Below are 15,836 nucleotides of genomic sequence, written 5' to 3'. Positions count from 1 at the left end.
CACTTCTACATGCCCATTCACTTATATAAACATACAAAGGGACACACGCAGCCATACACACCCTCGGACCTGAGAGGGACAGACACCTAACCCCTCACCCTGAAACCTGGCACCCTAGGCTGACTGAAATAACAGGTGCAACAATGTTATGGTGCCAGAAATCCTACCCCGGCGCTGATATAAATATTGTCATCCTTTTCTTATGCCCTGACTAGCGCTGTGTTGGCTGTCTCCCCCTGTTTTCCTGTGTCAAGGTTGGGCAGGAGTGTAGATTCCAAGCACTGGCCTGTGCTCAAGTGTGGAGGTTTCCAGATGCTGAAACCGTTATATAACCGGCACTAACTGTTTTGATTCCAGTGCTGCTTAAAACACAATAACACTGGAAAGAATTTATGGAACAATCTGTATTTTATCCTGCAAGCATATGCTGCTACAGTGACATAACAAATGATTGACATCAAGTGTAACACAGCAGCTACTTACAGCAGTTTGCCAATAGCTACTGGCAAAATAACACCTTTATTTGTGACATTAATAACAGTGATTTTAAGATGATGATATTTAAAAAAAAAAAAAAAAATTTTTTTACAACAATTTAATACTTTCTGTGTTCATATACTTGTAAGTAGTAATGGTACAGTAATAACAGTTTTCCTGTAAATCTGAACTTTTATTGATGCATGTGACTAATCAGACTCATCTGCAATAACAGTCCACATCCACACAGACACATAACACCCATTGCCTTGCACACAATTTGATCTGATCTGATCTGATCTGTTCCGTCTAGACCAAAGCAGGTCCTGTCTGTAGTCTCCCTCTTCTTACATCTTTGAGTAAACAACCTTGAGTGCAATTTTCTCTCTCTGTATTGCACAGGAATCCTAATTAGCAGTTGTGCCCTTTCGGTTGTTGACTGGTGTCAAGGCTATGTTTTGACTAGCGGCTTTCTGTGTGTCCACTGCCTTGTTTGTTTTTGCTACAAACATGGTGAAGCTAGATAGTATGCATGGTTAATTCTGATTGGCCTGCAAGGAAGCTGTTAGCCATGGTTAGCCTTCTATTCACTGCAGGGCATTGCCAAACATGGTTTTTCTTTGCAGAATATTTCTGTTTTATTCCAGTAAAGATTTGGTTCATTATAAGCTACATAGGAATTATTTTTGAAGTTTGGGAGATAACAATAAAGTTAAAGTAAATACTACTTTTGGCAGAGGGTTATGTTTTTCCTGTTTAAGGAAATACACAATAAACATTACAGTATGTGGCTGCATTGTCTTCTAGTGGTCTGTGAATTTTGAGTTGCTGCACTGATATCCTAGTTGCTGCTGCTGTGCAAAAATGTTCATTGGCCCTCCAGTGTCTCCTGGCTCTCCGTCCTCCAGCTCCACTCCTAACAGGAAACCTTCATCCCCAGAAAGCTTCTGGCACCTGCTAACCTGCCATTCTTCCTGCCCTGAAATAGACTGGCTCTTATTTGATCTCTCTCACTGTGCGTGTGTGTGTGTGTGTGTGTGTGTGTGTGTGTGTTTGTGTGTGCGTGTGTGTTTTCTTATCTTGGGGAGCTGGTATATGGCCATGCTGACTGCAGTGAATTCCCTGACTTCCTGTGGAGCCCCAGACAGCTGCATATCGATCAGTACACTGATGCATCACTTTAGAAGCCACAAGCAGTACACACACAACCACACAATGATACAAACACAGACATACTCCACATGCAACAACATTTGTGCATATAGTCAAATGTGTGTAAAATATGCATCTCTCTCTCTCTCTCTCTCTCTCTCTCTCTCTCTCTCTCTGCCATTAGCCAGGTTGTAATTTCAGACAGGCCTCCATTATCAGCAGGAGTCTGCGGCTGCAACACTGATATCTGAATGGATCATAAAACAGCAGGGCTGACTTCAATCAAAATGGCTGAAAGGCTGGGCAGAGGATAAATGAATGTGGACAGGCACAGTCAGAAAATGTTTTCAGTTAAGTTAAAGTTTATGAATGAGGAGAAACAGTCTGGACAGGTTGCCAGTCCATCGCACACTTGACCTGGATAGACGATCACTCACACACACGTGGGTGATTTAGACTCCAGTATGCATGCAAATTCCATTAAGCCACCATGTCCTCCAGGTGCTGCACTTCAAAGAATGATATTTAGAGACAAGTTGCAGGCTAGCTGACCTAGCTGAATGTACTGTACAGTGCAGGAAGGAGAGTCAGTGTGTCTGGAATGCTTGCCTGGGAAGAGTCCCACCGACCTTTTTGAATTCCTTCCCCACTTTTAAATAGAACGGAGAGGTGTGGGCTGTAAAACAGAGCTGACTCTACTCCAATCTCGGATGCACTGTACTGTATCCTTGTTGATGATCTTTTATGTTTGTAGGACAGTCATGAAGGAGTTTGGTTCCACATAACCCATATAGGGAAAAACACACTTGATTGGTGTTAGTGATAGCACTATGGTGTCTTAAATAACAAATACAATAAATGATTGCACTTTCAATGGTGTGTGAAAAATATTTATTATGAGTGATTCTTTTGAACTGTAAGTGTGAAAAGAATATGCTTCCAAAATAGATTTAACAGAGATGTTAGATGGTTATTGGTATGAGTTTACGGTACTTCACTTTTGCAAATCATTCACTTCTGCACTATATGTGTTTTACACATTTGATTCAGCATGGCTCTGGCATTCTCAGTAACCCAAGTGAAACAAAAGTATTTTGGTTCCTCGGCTTGTTTTCACAGAGATGTTCAGTGCTGTGGGTAGTGGTAGAGGATGTGTGGATAGAAGCGAATGATTTATGCTCCCAGTAGCCATAGATCAGACCACAGGACAGGAAGTGTGTCAACCTCCCTCTGTTTTTGGCACAATTTCCCTCCCTTCCCTGCATATCTCTTGGTCTTTATATCACCCTGTCATTCTTGTTTGTTTATGCATGTTTGTCTCAAACATTTATCTCACATCTGACCTTCCATTTTTCTCTTTTACGCACAGAGCACTTCACACTTGTTACTCCCACTCTTATGATATTACATGTTAAGGGTTCTGCAAACGAGCATCACTTCTACAGATGTGGCAATGGACCACCAGCATCTCAGACCAAAACAAACACTTCCGCCAAACCTCTGGCCACCCCCCAGCCTTCATGTCCTTGGTCAGCAAAATGTTAAGAAGCACATAGAAAGCGGCCACTTAACACACAAGAAGCACAACTGTACAAAGTTACCCTGTGTACACAAGAGCCAACAACAAACAATGTAGCCAAAACCATTAGTTCAGGCTAGCATTGCTTTGACATGCTCCATGGCATGCTAACATTAGCCAGCTAGCAAAAAAAAAAAAGTTAGCCAGCTAGCTATAGCAACATTTCCCCGCACACATTCATAGAGTCGGTAAGTTAGCTAACGTTATCATGCCTTTTGTAGCCGGTCACTAATGAAAACAGACAAGTGGCATTATGTAGCCGTCAAGTGACTTACACACTGAGGAGAAGACAAGCCGGTTCTGAGTCCAGCTGGAACCCTTTAGCAGCTCGTAGGGTTCTCCATCTAGGTAAAGCCAGACCAGTCTTGGCTCCATGGTCGAACTGGGAAAGAAATTCAGCGTCGGACTTATCCACTTGGACTGGGCACACAAATGATACTGGACGAGGCGGGAAAGATGCTGACGGAGCCGGTAAAAAACTTTAAAAACTTTATGGATGTTTTGACAGTCCACCAGCCTAACGTGATTTGAACCAGTAGTTCCTATAGCCTGTGCTCCGGTCGTATCTCTGTTTTGTCTGAGGCCTTTTTACATGAAAAACTTGTTTTTTTTTTTCAATGGAGGAAATTCTGGAAAGTTGTTTCCATCTGAACACTGTGTATTTGTGACTACTGCACCATCTGTGCCATCTCACCTGTGGGCGGTTCCTCACAAGAGGCCTTACTCCACTATATCTTTGCATAGAAAATAATTGTTTGTTTATTATTTAACAGAACCTCACAGGACCTATAATTGCAAATGTCCAAACTCAGAACACAACTATTATTGCCCATAAATCAATACTATTGGCTGTCCTATGTTTGACTATGTTTGCTCTGTTCCAGCACTGGAGAACATAGCCCGAATCTCAACCTCAGTTCTGCTATTACTCCTTGCCCCTTCTTTAATACCACTGAAAATACCTATCATATTTATAAAACATTTGAAGACACAGTTTTGGCTGCGTGGCTTGGCCAAACATAAAACCAAATCCAAGCGCAGGCTGTTGTTTGACAAGACGTAGACAGAGCGTTAGACTTGGACGTCTCTCGCTTGCAGCCACCTCACTGGTGTCAGGCAAAGTTGTTTTGAAATTAAGTTCAAACAAAATCTACTATTATAGCGTTTTACCTTCAAAAGCACAGTATACAATAATGAAAACCTGAGTTGTCAGTAAGCCATATTTATAAAACTGTCAATGGCCTGTGCCAATGCTGCAATATAACTTGTAGTTGTTATATAAAACCCTCTGTCAATACTACTGAATAAGGACATGTCTGTAGAGCCAGTTTCTCAGTGTGCTGTGTTTACAGAGCTGTGACAGACAAAGAGCAGATCTCTCTGTGCAGTATGTTGGCCTACGACGAATGATTACAGGTCACGTTGAACAATAAATTATTGATTGTAGAATGTTATGTAAAATATGGCAAAAAAAAAAAAGAGAGCCTCAATATCACAATTATTGGATTTTTCTGTCTCTTTGCAAGAGGTGAAATGAATTGCTGCATGGTAGTATTATTCCACCCCCCTGTGGAGACGTTGAGGAAATACATGTTTGTGTTACCCTGTCTTTTTCCAATGAGCTCTAGTTTCCAGAGGGACGGATTTCAGAGTAACACCGCACGACTCCCATTAAGGTTAGTGTTGGCATTTTGTTATGAAATGTTTTGTAGTTTTTATAGCGACAAGCTAAAGTTTGATTTTCGAAATATTACTTCTCTCTGCAGCTCGTTGAACACGTACACAGTGAAGTTACTAACCGACACTGAAACCTTGTGTGACATTCAGTGTCCAGATAACAAGACTCAGTGGTTTAATGTAAAATCATTCAAAACGTTGGTGCGTAAGGTGCAGTGCTTTCAACCAGAAACCTAAAAAGACATGATGGATGTTTTTCCATCCAAAATGAATGTATCACAGTATAGTAAGGTTGCTAAATATTACAGACCTGTTCTCACACCATGTTCATATCAGCCTATTGTAGTGCTATTGTTTGTTATGTTAAAGTAACTTTCTAAGGTCAATAAATAAAACTAGTCTCTAAAATCGCTTCAGTCTATCTGCTCCCTCGGTTATTTCTATCTGCACCACTTCACATTTTTTCGCCATGGCCTTTTTAAATGTCCCTCTTAGCTCAGAAACACTGCTCCTCTCGTTGGCCCAGCACACCCTCACAGGTGTTTTTAATAACTGTCGCTAATTACACCTCAGACTCTTCTCTGCTTTGATAAGTCAAAATATCTGCTGTGAAAAGGTCTGGCTTGAAAAGCAATAGCTGTGCTCCTTGTCCTCAAACTTTGTTTCCCTTGTCTGTGCCCACAGTCTTTTTTTTTTTTTTTTTTTTTTTTAACATTAAGTGATATGTATGAGGTAATTTCTCCAAATCAAGGCCAAACTGAATATGTTCTCCCACATTCCTTCATCTCCATGCAGCAGCAGGATGGTTCTCTGTGCACTGAGGCCACAGCTTCTGAAAAGCAGCAGATGTGCTGGAGCCTGGGGCAGGTAAAGGAGTCCAGCCAGTTTATCACCAGACCGGTGGCAGTTAAATAAAGTCATGAGTAAAAGAACATCAAGCGTAGAGAGTTTAACCCACATTATTTGTTCACAAGTCAAACACACAGACAATTCTAACTGACAAAAAGCACCTATTTGAGTTGCTGACACTTGTAAAATGTTAATCGATAGAGTGAATAACTTCTGATTTATATATAAAAATGTGTCAGAATCAGGGGTGGGTCATTGTTGTGTGTTAGACGTTTGTGCAAAAGTCTCGCATCATACCTCCTTTAAGCTAATGTATAGAGACGTAAGGGAGTTCAAGCATTAACTTTGAGCAACACAAGTCTGATTTCCATTAGGCAGTTATGCATACTATTTCTTTATACTACAATTATGGATATCCACATTTACTTTGACTCGAATTGATAGGTCAGTGAACTATTAAGCACACATCTGATCATATAAATAACTACAACAGACAACATTCATATGCTGTATAAACGGTGTTCGTTCAAGGTTGCTGCAGAGACAGAGCAGTGGCAGTGTGTACTCCAACATCCATGGCTTAAACCAGGAGGAGATCAGAGAGAAGGCTTTTCCCGGAGGGTCCATTGATCTTCACAAACACGACTCTGGTATAGCTGTGCTTACCATCAACAACCCATCCCGCATGAATGCCTTCTCTGGTAAGGAGACTAATACTGGGCATCAGGTTTGCAAGCTTGGATTTGGCATTTTGAGAATGATGCATAACCACAGTCAAACAACATGGAATTCCAGTTTGCTGCTTTGCTTAAACAGAGCTCTGCCTCCCTCCCAGGCAGTATGATGGTGGATCTGGAGGAACAGGTGAGCCAGCTGGAGAACTGGACGGATGGCAAAGGCCTCATTGTCCAGGGAGCTGCTGAAACTTTCTGCTCTGGATCAGACCTCAATGCTGTCAGGGCGATATCTAACCCACAGGTAGGAAAGTAAAGAAATACTTCACATCTCTTCCTGTTTTTACCACGGTTAGTTAGTATATTTCTAGGTATGTTTCTTTTGCCTTGTAGGATGGGATGAAGATGTGTATGTTCATGCAGAATACTCTTACAAGGCTACTGAGGTAAAAGCTTTCATTTCACTGTATACTAGTTCACTAAATATCTATGCTGACTGCAGAAGCAGCTGCAACCAGTCTGAGCTTAAACAAGTTTGGGTTTAGCTGTTATGCAAGGTGCACTACAGTATGCTGACAGAATAGTTTTCTCAGTGCAGGCTGCCACTGATCTCTGTTGCTCTGGTGGAGGGAAGAGCGCTGGGAGGAGGTGCAGAACTCACCACTGCCTGTGATTTCAGGTAATGATTTTTATACAAGTGAATAAAAGAAAACACATTAGAATCTTTTTTGCTCTAACCTTCCAACCAAATATTGCTATTAATGTAATTTATGTGTGTTATCTCTCACTTGTAGATTAATGGCATCTGACAGCGTGATCCAGTTTGTCCATAAACACATGGGACTGGTCCCAGGCTGGGGCGGCGCTGCACGACTTGTCCACATTGTTGGAAGCCAGAATGCACTAAAGCTCCTTGGTGGCACTCTGAAAGTGGACCCCAAATTTGGCCTGCAGATTGGACTGGCTGATGGAGTCCTGGAGGGCCCCCAGGCAGAGGAGGGTGCAGGGACTCCCCTACAACAGGCTGAAAACTGGCTCAGTCGCTATATAAAAGGACCTGCCCCTGTGATTCAGGCTGTGAAGAAGGTGGTGTTGTCAGGGAGAGAGCTCCCTCTGTCTGAGGCTCTGAGGACTGAGAAGGATGTGTTTGGGACAGTGTGGGGCGGTCCAGCTAACCTGCAGGCTCTGGCCAGCAAGTCCAAACACAAATGAAGTGTCTATCTTCAGTACCTTTAGAGCATCTCAGATCAGTAAAGATCAGTGATATTTGTAAGATGTCACACAGAGAAGTGCTACAGCACCTCTGGGGATAGACTGACTCCTGATTGACATTACTGAACTGACTGGTGGCACATTTACATCGTAATATATTGTGTAACATTTAAGATCCTTTCATGTAATAAGTTGAATGATGTGTCTAAAATGTGGATTGACTTTGCTGTGGGGCTTTGCTATGATAAAGGTATTTTTCTTTGGTCCATAGAAAAAAGACAATAAACCTTTTTATTTCAGTAAATTGGATTCTGATGATATGGGATTGCTAATTATCACTTTCTGAAATTGCTTGGGTTGTGTTTTGTTTGGTATCTCTCAGTGTGATATTATGCCGACTCATTAGCCAACACAAGTGTATGAGCTGAGACACTAGTGCATAAACCGATGCTGAAAATGTGCTTTTATATAAACATAAACTTCATATATAAACAGTTCATCTCCTTTTCCTTTGAGGGTGTGTTTTACAAACTGGGTTCTGCTGTTACCTGTTCACAAAAAATGACAGACCACATGACTTGTGGTGCAGTGTCAGCTGAACTAAAAATCTTGTTTCAGTGATACTGTATAGACTGATACTGCATAAGGACTTCTTTTGTTTAGATTTGCCCCCTCATTGAAAGTATATCTGTAATGCAAAACTGAATATGCTGTATCATTCTATGGGTTTTATAGTCTTTACATTAAACAAGGACCTACAGCAAAGGACAGCATTCCCCATCCTCTAAACCCCTTCTGTCCCCATCAGTCAAGCAAATCAACACCGTCTTACCTCCAGCTCCACTGAAAATGTGATTATGGTAATGATTAGATCATGGCAGGCAGAGCTTAACTGAAGCAGGCAGATAGCAGCAGCATACAGATAGATACTGATGAGGTATAACAAGCATGAAAAACCTACATCTGTCTACAGGATTGAATGTAATGCTGCTGCACTTCTTTCCTCTTTACCTCATTTTGTTGGTTAGTTTGACAATTTCTTCATATTCCTCTGTGCTTGTGCTGTGTCATGGTGGCCTTGATCATCCTCACTCTCCTTGTTTCTCTTCTATAGGGAGATTCTCAGCTGTAGGTTAGAGCATTATTTTAATGTTTTTCAGTACTTGGCACAGTGGCTCTCATCTGTTCATGAGGAACTTTAAAAGATACTGAAACACACGGCCAAATAAACACACAAACAGTGAATATTTTGTATGGTTAGGCACCAGTTTGTAGCTTATTTTTCATTACATGTTTAAAATTATTTCACTCAAACAGCAAATGAGCCACTGCAAGAGCACAAACATGTACAGCCTGAAATGACAAGAACAGGACACGTCCCTGGAGGATGCCAGGCCTTTATCTTCTGTTCCCCTTCCAGAGGTCATGTTTCCTGGCCAGACACCCAGTTGGAGTGCTAATGGCTGCCGTGGTCAGAATACTAAACATCTACAAGGTGAGTGGGGAAGGGGGGGGGGGGTCAAGAGTTGGCTTCATTATGATATATAGCACATAAACACTTGTTTTTATGGTCTTCAATGAGCAAAGGCTCCGTCATGCACACTGTAGATATTTTGGAGCAGTTGAAGGTATCTTTCTTTACACATATTTTCAGGTACTTAGGGAAACCACAATGACTTTTTACCCAATTCTACAAGCTGTTTTAGTCCATGTGTCACCTGCTTAATCTAAGTCTTACTTTGGATGCTTTGTTATGATATAACTTATACTTCTCCCCACCAGCCAGGGGGAAGAATGTGAGTTTTTTTCCCCTGAAATTTTTTTTTTTTTTTTTTACACTTGGTCGTGTGGAGAAAAAAAGTGTGAAATATTACCACAATGGACCTATTGACTGTCCTGCTTATGTAACACTCAAGACAGATATATTTTAAAGTAAAACCAAACTGACACACAAGAAGCCAAAAAAATACAGGAACATTCAGAGACGAGCAGAAAAATTTCCTTTTAGGATGATGAAATGACACGATTTATTCTTAAATTACAAACCATGTAACAAAAAAAGTTGCCAAGCAAAAACTGTTACACAAACTTTATTCCTCAGAATGAAAAGTCTAAAACTGAGCTGATGATGTAAACATGTAAGAAATATAAAAAATAACATAACTTGGATGGCCAATAGCAGTGGTATGTTTTTGTTTTCTTACTGCCTCAGACATCATACATAAGAGGATTTACAACCATAAGAAACGCAAAAACAAACACAAATTAATAACATTTACTCAAACTGAAACCAAAAATATCAATTTTCAACATCCTGCCAACCAGTAGTGTTTAAATAACTCTCTCTTCAAACATGCACAAATCACAAAACTTTAGAAACACATCAATTGAGAATACTTTAGTGTGGGACGATAAGATTACTAATGAGGTCCAGAGGCCTCAACAGCTTTAAAAGCAAAACACTGATACTTCACATTTAAATGCCAATTATTCAAAGCTGGGAAAAATTAAATTACATTTGATGTGTACTTCTATCATACAGATTAAGTTAAAACAGGATTCTTGATCTCTACAGATTTTAGGATTTCACAAAGCAGCAGGTTAATTAAACTCAAATCAAAGACATACCCAAGGCAGGTAGCCAGATAATCCTGTGGGCTGCTGAGTTACATAACTATGTTGTAAAATATGAAGTGTGAAATTCAATGACCCACAAAGCTTAAGAGCATCAGTAAGTACTTCTGTTTCCTTTCTTCATCTGTAAACAACCTGCAAACCACTATCTGCTCTGAAATGACACACTTTGTTCAAAGTTAAGTTTCAGAACTTCCAAGGAAAAGCATCATAATCATTTAAATCTGAAATAAGTTATTTAGGTAGGGTGGACGTTGGGAACATTTTTATCATGGATTAAATTCTTTCCAATAGTAGTCAGATGACTTGAGCCCCAACAAGCCCATTTCTGCGTGCTATGTTAGCTGAGAGAGTTAAAATGTAGATGATTAGAATGCAGCCATTCATGATAATGAAAATGACAGAGTTCCATTTCCAGGTGTAACATTCCCATTTATGCCTTCTTTCACTGCACATCACAAATCTGGATAGGACGCCCACAAGCCCTCTGGGTATTAGATCATCAATTTATACACAACAATATCGAGGTTTTGCAAACGCAGGTTGGCGAATCACTTTAACCTTTTAACCTCCACTTTTCTGGGATTTAAAAAGTACAGGCTCAATATGCCTACAACCAAATGGCTACAAGTGAGCAGACTGAACACTACAGTAAGTCTGTTACACCTACCTCCCATGATGTGCTAGATGGAGAATTATGAAACGAATTTATCTGTTTACCAAGCTGTCTCAGTACTAGAACGCTCAGTGCTTGAACATGAAATCCACCATAATTTCTACTGGCTGGGGATACACAGGATGAGACTTACAAACAAATCACGCAGATACATCCAGATCACTGTGAGCCAAAACCGGGCATAAAATTTGACTGCTAAAACTGAGCTGTTTACCTAAAAACTTGGTCATGTTTGTTATTGAGTGTGTAATTTCTCCTGTACCAAGCAATCCACCCACATTCGATCTGTGACTGAGTGAGGGAAAACACAAAGTCAAGAATAAATTAATGGAATGGAACTTAGCCATATGGTGATGTTGGTTTCAGTGATGAATTCACACTTCAGTCACTGTACACTGGCCATCAGGCATTCTGGACCTTCCACTGCTACTGGATGAAGGGGGAGAGGCAGACTCTGCGCCAGGAGGGGCTCTGTCCTCTGGATTCAGTCTTTGCCTCCGTGGCCTATCCTCCCAGGGCTCCACATGTTCTCCATCTCCCTCCTCCTCTTCTTCGTCCTCCTCTTCCTCATCATCGCTCCAGTCTCCAGAGCCCGACTCGTCCACAGAGGTGTGAGGATCAGAGGACCTGGAGGGTGAAGCCTCCTCCTCTTCATCTTCTTCCTCTCCTTCCCCAGCCTCAGACCGCTCATTAGAAGGTGTGGGCCTGGGACTGATTTGCAACTGGGAGAGGGCATCCTCCAGAGAAGGACTAGTGCTGGTGCCAGGCTGACCACCAAGGGAGGTGGGAGGTCTGGCTGTGGGTGGAGGGGCTGTAATAGTAGAAGAGATACCTGTAACCGGCTGTTGTACACCTGCTACTGTGGTATCAGCCCCATCAGCAGAGTTCTCTCGACTTGCTGCCCCAATGGCTCCAGTAACACCCTCAGTGTCCAAACGCAGTCCTGCCACTCCCTTCTTGGGGATATCCAAAACGTCCCTCTTCATCTTGCGTCTACGACCGTGCTCATTGCGCCTGTACTGCACCATGTTCTCCAAGTCAGCTACATACAAAAAACCAGCTATCAGCATTTCAGCTGTTTTCTTGCCCTTGGAGAAAGCGTCCTCCAGCTCACGGCTGGTTCGCTCATCATACTGCCACCAACCATTACGGCCCTCATAATACCAGGCGTGATCACTTGCTGCGCCACCCCGACCTCCTGCTGATGCTTTCAGCTCCTCTGGAGAGAGAAGTGTAGGCCTTTCCAGGAAGTCATCTGGTACTTCCTGTCTGCAGAGAGCACAGCGTTTGCTCTGCCAGGATGCTCCCTTCGCACACAGGAAACAGAAGACGTGATGGCATGGCAGTTGGACTGGGTGGACGCAGCTCTGCAGACAGATGGCACACTCCGGTACAGACAGGGCTGGGGATGAGTTGCTGGAGCCAGAGCATGATGATTCTGCACTGCTCCCACTTCCACCACCACTGTTGCTGCCTTTCTTGCTGGATGGAAGCGAGCTAACAGAGTGGTCTACCTCCCCACAACTAGCCATCCTTAGGAAGTACTGAGGAAAGTGGACAATTGTAAATAATAGTTATAATGAGCAGTTCTGAATTTTAATATTTTCCTTCAACAGCAGTTTTCAATTTGGAAAAAAAAAAAAAATCCAGCAACAACAAACAAAAAACGGTATTGAAGAGCATTGTTATTGTGGCTGTTGCTTTTAGCTCCAAGTGGTGAAAAATTCTAGTAAGATATATCATCTGTAATGAAATGTACATATTTATTTTACTGCTGGTGTCATGATCACAAATAACAATCCAAGTCACTAAATAGCAAACAGTCCCAAGGTGAACTCAAACTAAGAATTAAATATATTAATGTTATAATCAATATGTCACTTGAGACCTCAAACATGGCTGACAGATATGCAATTCAATACTTACTGGAAGTACCCTTAATGCTGATGTATCATTAGGAGAGCTGGTGGACCTTCAAACTCGCCACTGCCAAAAGAAAAGAGCACTCAGTAAAAATGCCTTTGTTTTCATACTGTCCTTAATATAAGAACAATACACGATATCTTACTATTCCTTATGTAAACATGATTTGACAACCAAACCATTAACGTTATATGACAAACAATCTGCACTTTAAGCCTGATGTTAAAACGGATTAGCTACAAGGTACTTACTGAAATGTAAGGGGTTACTTAAGTGTCAGCAACAAAGGGTTGCTCTGTTAACTGACTACGAGCTGCTGTGCCAGCTAACTGTTACAAGTTTGTGCTAACCCAGCTGGCCTTATGACAGGGCTAGTGATGGACACAGCTAACGTTACTGAAGTAACATCAACAGCTAACGATCTGATAATCACACTGACTGGTAACAGTCTATGAGCACACTTGTTTAGCTAACGTTAAATAAATAGCAGCTACTCAAAAGCAAGACGTTTGTTGATACCGTTACAAATACAAACACTAGTCAAATAGCACAGAGGGTTTCTCGACTGACAAGGCGACCATAACAATGAGACCTGTTGTAGCTAACGCTGGCTAGGCTGAGGGAAGCACTCTCACTCCAGCAAATAGACGGAGTTCATATGACGGCGCTAGCTCATTTTAGCAGGGCGACATAAACAGCAAGGAGACGCATTTTCTCCCCACACAGAAAATGTACACGTACCGTACCGTTAGATTTTGCTGTGCTGGTCTGGTATACAGTTACAATTCGTGTGACGGCACCAATTTCCAATGCTAATTTCCCGACTTCCAGTGTTAACTGGCTTTGTTTTCCTCTGAAAAAAAAGCTGAGATAAAGACGACGACGTAACAGTACGCGTTGACGCAATTTGACGTAAAATCGCACGACCTTTATTTTCGACGCATGACAGTTTACGAGTCTTCCTGTTCGCTCGTGGCTAGAGGACGTTGGTGTCACAGAGAAGAGGGGCTCTCCAGGTAGTTTTATTTTCACTAAATTAACAAAAGAATTAACAGAAACAAAATGTTTTCCCGTGCCGTGAGACCTACCGTGAGCCTCGCCAGAAGCTTGTCCACCTCTTCTCAGAACAACGCTAAGGTGGCGGTGCTCGGAGCGTCGGGCGGCATAGGCCAGCCGCTATCTCTGCTACTCAAGAATAGCCCCCTGGTGAGTCACCTCTCCCTCTTTGATATTGCCCACACCCCCGGGGTGGCTGCAGACCTCAGCCACATTGAGACAAGGGCCCAGGTGACCGGCCACATGGGCCCCGACCAGCTGGATGCTGCCCTGCAGGGCTGCGACGTCGTGGTTATCCCCGCTGGTGTGCCCAGAAAACCCGGCATGACCCGTGATGACCTCTTCAACACCAATGCCACCATTGTAGCCACCTTGGCCGATGCCTGCGCCCGCAACTGCCCCGAGGCTATGATCTGCATTATCGCCAACCCAGTCAACTCCACCATCCCTATTACATCAGAGGTCATGAAGAAGCATGGAGTGTACAACCCAAACAGAGTGTTTGGTGTCACAACCCTGGACATTGTGAGAGCGAACGCCTTCGTGGCAGAGCTCAAAGGCCTTGACCCAGCTCGTGTCAATGTACCAGTCATTGGCGGTCATGCCGGGAAGACCATCATCCCCCTCATTTCCCAGTGCACACCCAAAGTCGAGTTCCCCGCTGACCAGCTGTCTGCCCTGACTGGCAGGATCCAGGAGGCTGGCACAGAGGTGGTGAAGGCCAAGGCTGGAGCTGGATCTGCTACCCTCTCCATGGCCTATGCTGGTGCCCGTTTCACCTTCTCCGTCCTGGATGCCATGAATGGAAAGGAGGGTGTGGTGGAATGCTCCTATGTCAGGTCTGAGGAGACAGAGTGCAAGTACTTCTCCACACCTCTCCTCTTGGGCAAGAATGGCATTGAGAAGAACCTTGGGCTGGGCAAGCTGTCTGCCTTTGAGGAGAAGCTGGTGGCTGACGCCATCGGTGAGCTGAAGGCTTCAATCAAAAAAGGCGAGGATTTTGTGGCTAAGATGAAGTGAACAGGGCGCATTAATTTAGTTGAAAAATAAACAGCTGTGATTGATAATTTGTTTTGTCTTAACTTAAAAGGCATCTGGGTAAATCTCAACATCTGTCACAGTGTTTCCTCTTTTTGGTTTTTGTTTTAGCAGTAGGATCATCTTGATTCAGAAATCCTGCTTTTGACCTTGGTCCCCATTCCTTTGTATTATTTCAAACATGGCTTTATATTGCACCTATGATTTGTGTACATACAGTACTGTGACTTATCTATATTTTGCAAATGTCAAATGTAAACAAAATTTCCTACATATTCATGTACAGTCTGTATTAGTGGGAATTTCTCTGCTGAATGAATGAGGAGGAAATACTGTCATCATGCCTGTTGATGCAAATAGATGTTACTGATGAGCAAAATACTCACTCCACCAATAAAACAGTCTAGCTTTAAAACATGGTCCTTTTTTATTTCTTGTTATTTGTTACACAAAAAAAAATAATTTGGCTTGACAGCGTACAACTTAAACGGTGACCAAATGCTTCCACTGACCACTGATGCTTTTCATGAACCTAAACAGGTTAATCCAGATGTCTAGATTTTCAAATGTACAAAAATTACTATCAAAGAAGTAACTCAAATTAATTTTACATTTTAATTAATTCAGTTGAGAAATATATCTTGCTGTGAAGTTTGCTTGTGATTGTTTTTGCAGAAAAATGAAAGGGGTACCTGCAAAAACTAAAAAACAATTCTGGATTTGGCCTATAATAATAAGAACTACAGAATTCAATCTTAATTTTTAATGATCAAGATTAACAATGTGTGTTGAGAAAGAAGCTATTGTAAATGTGTTGAAATAGTTTTGGAAACAGTGATGGGGCTTCTTTACTGTCATGGACAAAACACCAATGTTATTTACTGTTAAC

The 15,836-nt window shown here is 42.1% G+C and overlaps 3 protein-coding genes across 4 annotated transcripts; 2 read left to right on the top strand and 1 right to left on the bottom strand.

The window, feature by feature from the left end:
• The first annotated feature begins 4,838 nt into the window (after positions 1-4,838).
• Positions 4,839-8,114, top strand: echdc1 (enoyl CoA hydratase domain containing 1). Its single transcript, XM_023410435.2, has 7 exons — positions 4,839-4,884; positions 5,681-5,752; positions 6,266-6,435; positions 6,570-6,712; positions 6,802-6,854; positions 7,007-7,087; positions 7,203-8,114. The coding sequence occupies exons 2-7, from the start codon at positions 5,688-5,690 to the stop codon at positions 7,618-7,620; spliced, it is 930 nt and encodes a 309-aa protein (XP_023266203.1). The 5' UTR covers positions 4,839-4,884; positions 5,681-5,687; the 3' UTR covers positions 7,621-8,114.
• Positions 8,115-9,617: 1,503 nt separating this feature from the next.
• Positions 9,618-13,742, bottom strand: LOC111658020 (E3 ubiquitin-protein ligase rnf146-like). Of its 2 annotated transcripts, none has more exons than XM_023410388.2 (3): positions 13,600-13,742; positions 12,857-12,916; positions 9,618-12,474 (listed from the first exon to the last, which is right to left on the bottom strand). In XM_023410388.2, exon 3 carries the CDS (start codon positions 12,460-12,462, stop codon positions 11,305-11,307), a length of 1,158 nt encoding a protein of 385 aa, XP_023266156.1. In that variant the 5' UTR covers positions 12,463-12,474; positions 12,857-12,916; positions 13,600-13,742; the 3' UTR covers positions 9,618-11,304. The 2 variants fall into 2 exon arrangements, with proteins under 2 accessions (XP_023266156.1, XP_023266157.1); XM_023410389.2 differs by having other exon boundaries at positions 13,595-13,732.
• A 50-nt stretch (positions 13,743-13,792) lies between these two features.
• On the top strand, positions 13,793-15,362 carry mdh2 (malate dehydrogenase 2, NAD (mitochondrial)). The gene has a single exon (XM_023410390.2). It carries the CDS (start codon positions 13,916-13,918, stop codon positions 14,927-14,929), a length of 1,014 nt encoding a protein of 337 aa, XP_023266158.1. The 5' UTR covers positions 13,793-13,915; the 3' UTR covers positions 14,930-15,362.
• Positions 15,363-15,836: the final 474 nt, after the last annotated feature.

The sequence above is a fragment of the Seriola lalandi genome, unplaced genomic scaffold (assembly GCF_002814215.2).
Source record: "Seriola lalandi dorsalis isolate HSWRI2012SDOR001 ecotype SW California unplaced genomic scaffold, Sedor1 jcf7180002054425, whole genome shotgun sequence".
Classification (NCBI taxonomy): Eukaryota; Metazoa; Chordata; class Actinopteri; order Carangiformes; family Carangidae; genus Seriola; species Seriola lalandi.
The sequence above is the reverse complement of the archived record's forward strand: the minus strand, read 5'-3'. Positions and strand labels throughout refer to the sequence as shown.